At 34.3% G+C, this 7,051-nt stretch overlaps 1 protein-coding gene across 2 annotated transcripts; it reads left to right on the top strand.

Moving 5' to 3' along the window:
- Positions 1–462: 462 nt before the first annotated feature.
- Positions 463–4,152, top strand: LOC109020254 (protein POLYCHOME-like). 2 transcript variants are annotated; one of them, XM_019002672.2, is made up of 3 exons: positions 463–592; positions 823–1,213; positions 3,312–4,152. In XM_019002672.2, the coding sequence occupies exons 2-3, from the start codon at positions 836–838 to the stop codon at positions 3,696–3,698; spliced, it is 765 nt and encodes a 254-aa protein (XP_018858217.1). In that variant the 5' UTR covers positions 463–592; positions 823–835; the 3' UTR covers positions 3,699–4,152. The 2 variants fall into 2 exon arrangements, with proteins under 2 accessions (XP_018858217.1, XP_035544084.1); XM_035688191.1 differs by having other exon boundaries at positions 498–599.
- Positions 4,153–7,051: the final 2,899 nt, after the last annotated feature.

Genomic DNA, 7,051 nt, shown 5'->3' with positions numbered 1-7,051 from the left:
ATATTTTTTTTGAAAAAAAGTAAAGTCTATTATTAGAAAATTAAATTTTTTATATAATTTCATATTTATTTATTTTTTTTAGAAAAATATACGAAGCTTGCATTATCATTTTTTTTTATAGAAATCATTTTTTTCACATTAAAAAGCCCTTTTTCCTTTTAAACAGAATGGTTCTCTTAAATGTTGTTGTTTTCTGTTATTAGATTTAGGTGTGAAATAGAAAAGGTCAAGCATCGTTTAACTCCAATAGGAAGCCCAACACAGTTGGACCCCAAAAGCTTCCCTTTTAGCCCAGTTCAAGGGGGCAATAGTGCCATTTCGAGTTAAAAACATTTTCCTAGACGGAATCAAATCCGCTCTCAGGACAAATCGGAAATTTGAACCGGTCAACTGACACGTGTGAACAAAATTTTCCCTCAGCGAGTCATTTCTATAATACCGCCCATTTTTCATTTCGAAAAATTTTGCCAATTTCGGTTCCCTCATCACTCGAACTTCTCCTTGCTCTTCTTCCTCTACTCCCCCCCCCCCAAATTCCTATGCCGTCAAGAAGAAAGACCCAAACCCCGCTTAGTCCCTCGCGCGATCAAGGGTAAAATGTCTCTTCTCCAATCCCATCTCTGTCTTCTGAATTTGGGTCGCTGGCTCAATCTCAATTTCATTTTCTTTGCCCAACGATATCCGAATCCGGATACAAACCTCTTAACTTTTCTTCAAAAATCTTATCTTCCTGGAAAGTGAGCGTCTGTTATTTTCTATTTGATGCCTCCTTCGAACTTTTTGGTCTAATTATTAGTGCGTGTGCTTTTTTCCGTCTTTCAGTTGAATAGGAACAATGCTGGAATCGAGAGACAGAATCCCGAGGCCCGTCGCGGAGTTGTTTGCTCTACGGAGAACAGCCGGTGTTGGAGTTCTTCTAGACGACCAGGGAATGAGTCCGAGCTTGTTTGGATCCCCGATCATGCGTGTGAGTACTGTTACAACTCCAGTGACTCGTGGACGGACGGCTTTGGGTGCGACGCGAAGTGGTGGGCTTGGAAGAGGCAGGTCAGGAACTCCGAGAAATGTTCGTGGCTGGAATCTGTCTCAGGCTTCGGGACGGGATATCGCTCAGAGGTCCCGCCGGTGGTCGGGTCGGGGCATGCACGGGAGCAGTATGTTACCTTTTTGGTACCCGAGAACACCTCTCCGTGATATCACTGCTGTTGTTAGGGTAAGGAAGTTATTATTCTATCAGCCTATTGACTATTTTTTCCCCTTTCTCTCTTTGAGTCTACCTTGACTAGTTATGTGGTTAAATTTGATGTTTTTGTTAATTTCCATGGGCTGGCGACTGTTCTTTGGATGTACGAGTCTTCTACTTTTCTAGCTTTTGGTCGACGAAATAGGGATATTAGATGGTTCGTTATGATGAATGTTGTGTAGTTGGCTTCAAGGGCATTTAATGTGTCTTTCTTAATTTTAATGTCGTTTAGTTCTGTTGCATCCATTTCTTTCTTTCAATTAGCATTTTACTTAAAAACTTTTTCTCTAATTTAATATCAATGGGCATTAACATGTCTTCCAACGTTCTTTTGATAGTGGGTCGTTCACGCTTTTTCCAGTGGCTCCGGGAGCTGATCTATTGGCTTCTTCAAGGGCATTTAATTTTAACGTGTCTTTCTTAATTTTAATTTGATGAATGATCCCTGCTCAATTCCTTTAAACAATTAATGAAATTACGTCGTTCTATTAAAAATAAATTTTAATATCACAACACTAACTTCCGTTTCATGTAGAGTTGTAAATATATATATATATATATATATATATATATTTTTGTTGGGGAACTCTCTAAAGGTAGGGCTCTTCGGAATCATCCATATAAAATAAACTCCAATTCTTTGTACCGCACTCTAAAAAATTTTTCTATACGAGACTTGTTAAATCGTTTGCTTTTCATTAGGAGGTGTGACTTCAAATGATTGTTTGCACTTATGAGAAGTCGAATCTTGGATCTTGAAGATAGTGATACTCCAAAATCAAGGCCTTCACTGTTGGGGCCAACCCCTTGAGACTGTAGAGTTATAAAAATATAATTGTAAAATAGTTGTAAAATTATCATTTTTCTTTAATTTTTAGAGTGTAATTTTAACGTTGTCTTTCGTAATTTTATTGTTTTCATTGTAGTTGGCTTCAAGGGCAGTTCTTTAATTAGCACTTTACTTAAAAACTTTTTCTCTAATTTAATATCAATGGACATTAATATGTCTTCCAACATTCTTTTGATAGTAGGCTCCGGGAGCTGATCTACTTCTCTTCTTTTTTATGGGCAATCTGGTGTATTTACATTTCTTATTCTTGTATTTTTTCTGGGTTTTATTTGATATTGTGCTACTTCTGAAAAATCAGATTCAAATGCTTTTCTCTTGATGGTAGTGTTTTTTGTTTTTGTTTTTATTGTGTTGACCTTCTCAGAAATGAATGTTTGGTATTTTAAGGTCCTAGATGACTCATATCGTCTAGTTCTTTTTTATTCTTATTTAGTTTTTGATTTGCAAGGTTAATGATTAATTCACCCCAACAGAAGTCCTGTTTCTTATTTCCTCGGCGTTTCATTTAATTTAGTTTTTTTGTGGGTGTTTGGCTTTTGCTAATTTCTTGGATCCATTGGTTTTTTAGGAGTCTAAAGAAAAATAAATTGAAAGAGATTTTCTTTTTATATTTTAAATAAAAAGTTGATGAGATAACAATGGGAAAGTGCCGTCGGTGATTTAGTTGTAAAATGTAACAGTAAGAATGTACACATAGGTAAGTTGGGCTCCATTTCATTCTCTTTTTGACAAATTCTGGGCTGATGTATGTTGCTTTTTCCGTTTGTTTGGGCTTGTGAAATTCTGAAGAGGGAATATTCCCTGGACTTTTGGTTAAAGTGGTCCGAGTATGGTAACTGAGATATAGTTCCCAATTTGCGATCCCACCCCCAAATGAAACCCGACCTACTTGTTGTGGGCGAGTCTTTCTGAATCTTTTGCATTTATGTTCCTTTGTTTTGGTTGAATGTTCAACAACCTGTATTTCATAATTAAGATAGTTATCTTATGTTAGTCGTGGCTGAAAATGGTGAATCATTTCTCTTTGCAATTTCTTAAGATCATTTCTTTTCAACCTTTGTATTTAGTTGAATTTTGTTCATATCAATTGGTATTAATGCTGCGCAGTTGTTTTTATTGATATACTTTCATGAGAAATCATCTCCGGAATTGTTAATTTTAACTATTCAGTATTCCTTGGTACCTTATAAACTTTACCCTGGAAAACTCTTCTCTTAGGCAATTGAAAGGAGAAGCGCTCGCTTGAGAGATGTGGAAGGCCAACAAATAGAGAGTCCTGTTCCTGTGGGGCAAAGGGTTCTTGATCCTTCTGTACCAGTGTCAAGTGCTCAGCTCAAGCACAATCTCTATTTGACCTCTCCAAATCCAGCTTTTGGTGTCAAGCCTTGCACACCTTCTGTCGGTAAAGTGCCAAAGATTCTGCTTAGAATCGCAAATGAAAATACTGGAGAATCAGAGTTTGTAACACCTCAGAAAAAGCTCCTAAACTCAATCGACACAGTTGAGAAAGTGGTGATGGAAGAATTGCAGAAACTGAAGAGAACCCCAAGTGCTAAGCAGGTGGAGAGAGAGAAAAGAGTTCGTACTTTGATGTGTATGCGTTGATTCTTTTGCAACGAGGACCGAGTGATCAGTGGATGCACCTAGAACTGTAAGACAGAAGGACAAGAAACCTTTGCAGTGAGATTGATCATCATCTGATGATACTGGGGACTCCTGAGGTAGATTTGATAGAAATATCTCATATTTTCTCTACTTGTTTGAGTTTGACATGCATTAATTGAAAGGTCTCGGTATAAGATTGGTTGGCAGTTTTGCTGCTTAACGTACGTCTTCACAGAAAGTCTTGGACCTTGGTGTAGAACTAGTCCGCACGTTTGTTTATTTTTTCCATCATTCTTTGATGGTTACGTGTATTGGTAGCTATTGTTTTGAGCTGATGTCAAAGAAGCATCAGGTTTATCGATGTGAATTGTGTTCCATAATGTCTTGTGTTTTTTCCTGCTATTTGGAAGAAACTATTCCTGCAGTTTTGGGACAAATATAATGTTTTGCACCACCCGGCATGTTTTACATTTTAAGATGTTTTACATTTTATTCTCCGACAGTACCCCCTTAATTAGTCATTAAAAAATAAAAAGTAGTAATGCGCAATCATGTGTTAATTTTGTTTACATATGCTGTGTGGTACGGAAGTTTGTTCAAACATATTATGGTTGAAACCTACGATGAATAGAGCCGTTTGAAGCATATTTTCATGGATTTTTTCTTTGTTAACATGATGATCATACTAAACTTGGCGTAAATGAAAAAACACAACTTCAATATTTCCTTACTCAACTCTCTCCACCATGTTTTTTCCAACTTGGGTCTTGTATCCCATCAAGAATGCACGCATCTTAGGTTAAGCCTTGGCTCACGTACTGGTGAAACATGCATGTGGTTTCTTCAGTTAAGCTTGAAATCCTGCCTAACAAAAGACCAAGAGAAATCATTCTTGCTGCTAAGTTGGCAAAGTACTGGACATGCCTGGTCGATGCACGAAGTTTAGTGACAAAAAAGCAAGGGTAGTAGTGATGAACCAGAGGGCGAACAAGAGGTAGTAAAATTGGCTATCTATGGTGGCCATGCGTAGATGTTCAGAGCTTGATATTACTGTTTTTATAGAGGAGTAATGTTAAATACTTGCGCAATTTTTTATAGGTCTCAATTAAAAATAAAAAATAAAAAATAAAAAATAAAAAAACTTGCGCAATCTAAACTTATAATAAATAAGCATTTGCACAGGGAGAAAGTGTATTGACTTCACGAGTAATGATGGTCAAGATACCAAATGCATGGTAGATTAATGTGAAATCAGAGTACTACCCATTCCTCCTCCAATTAATCCAGAAAACGCGGCAATAATGTCCATGAAACTGAAATTTCAAAGCCCAAACAGTCATATATACATGGTAGTAGCTATTATATTCCAAAAAGCAATCCGAATTGTGCAACACTCTGAAGTTATCATATAAATATATTTATATATATATATATATATTAAAATCAGCACCACGAGCTCCATGTCTTAAAAGAATAATCATAATTATACGTCATTATTGGTATTAAAAAAAAGAAAATAGCCACAAGTTTCACGCATAATGCCAAAACTAAAACCGGCTTTATAAGTTTAGAGTGCGATGAAAGTCGTCATGATAGACGTTCTTGTATATGCAGTTTCGTGCTGTAACCGTAAGCTTACGCACTCTAAATAATATTTACAGAGTAAACGATGCATACTTTTTAACTGGAGTTTGCAATTTACATGATATGAATTGTAATTTTATATATCCTTCTCTAAATAACACACACACACACACACACACACATATATATATATATATATATATATGGCAACAATCAATCAGTGAGCAGGGAGGTGCCAATTATTATTTAAATTATAACAAAATTAGGAACACGCCAATTAATTAGTTAATTAATATTTAACACGTACGTAGGTACAGGACCACTTTGTGCCTAATAATTAAGGGTAAGACGTACTGCATGCATGCATGCTCATCAAATTATCGAGCTCCTTGTATAATTTAATTTTTAAGCAACCAATTAGCTAGGTTGGGGTATAAACATTATACAATATTGCCAATGAAACCTAGCTATCTAATTGTATGTCGATATCAGGATGGTGACCCCCGGGTAGTACTCTATATCAATTGCATGCACGAGGACCACACCACCACAAGATAACAGATCATCATCATATTTTGTACATATATATTATACAAATTCGTACGTTTGCATATGGATCTCAGCATGCTAGCTTGAACTTATTGCCAATGCATGCATGCAAAAGATCACAGTGATATGTAATATCTTTCAATACATAATTAATTCACATTAATTAATTCCTATATATATATATATGGTCCCGGCAGTCAAATTTGGGGTTTATTTAATTGTATGAATATTAGCTCAAAAACAGCATACATATTCATTTATATGCATATTATATAGAGCGACGTTACGCACAATCTCCATTTGACATTTGGGGATTGCATGTACAAGCATAATCAATTTTATCTTTAAAATTTTATAAAATTATAATAATATCATTCTCAAAATGATATATTTTTTTTCTTTTCTATTTAATGAAGGGTTTGCACATGAAATCTCCATTTGGAGACTCATGTAAATAGAATTTCTCTATTATATAGAATGATCATCCTATATAAACTTGTCCTTTATTTAAGATGTTCAATAAAGATAAACCCACCAATAATGCATCTTGGAAACACATTATAATAAACAAGACGTCGATGAAAAAATTAAGGTCATGTTTGGAAGTGAGATGATATGACTTATCTTATTTCAAAATTTGTTATAATTTTTTTTTCTAAGCCTCACTTAAACATAAATCACTTTCCAATATTTTCAAATTTTTAACTTTTTCATCTAATCATTATAATTTTTTTAAACTTTTAAACAAAACACAAAAAAATACAATTTTTTAAAATATTAAAAAAAGTACTAAAAAATTGTACTCAAACATTTTTTTTTAATTTTATAATAATTTTGTTCATTTTTTTTTTCTTTCATTTCTCAAAATACAATAAAAAATCTTATCTTAAACCATTCCACTATTATTAATAAAATTCTCATCTCATCTTATTATCTAAACATGTCCTCCTATTTGTAAGTCTAGTAGTCTATTCATTGACACATCAAATACATTGTTAATTTGTAGACCTACTAGATCAACTAGTATGAAATAGTATTGATTATGTCTTGAGTTATCTTTTTTTTTTAATGCTTTTCTAAATTTTATTGTAAGTAGGGTGTTGATAAATTCTTTAGAGAAATGATAGTTGCAGTCGTGAATGCGTAAGCGTTGTGCAATCATTTTGAAAAAGTGAATAAATACGGAATCTACATAAAAAAATTAAATTTTTAATAGTGGA

This window comes from Juglans regia, chromosome 3 (genome assembly GCF_001411555.2).
Source record: "Juglans regia cultivar Chandler chromosome 3, Walnut 2.0, whole genome shotgun sequence".
Taxonomy (NCBI): domain Eukaryota; kingdom Viridiplantae; phylum Streptophyta; class Magnoliopsida; order Fagales; family Juglandaceae; genus Juglans; species Juglans regia.
This window is presented reverse-complemented; position numbering and strand designations above follow the sequence as displayed.

Excerpts from the sequence above, each read along its gene's own strand:
- LOC109020254 (XM_019002672.2), top strand. The coding sequence starts at position 836 with ATGCTGGAATCGAGAGACAGAATCCCGAGGCCCGTCGCGGAGTTGTTT. Across the intron at positions 1,214-3,311 it reads ATATCACTGCTGTTGTTAGG|GCAATTGAAAGGAGAAGCGC; the intron begins GTAAGGAAGTTA and ends CTCTTCTCTTAG.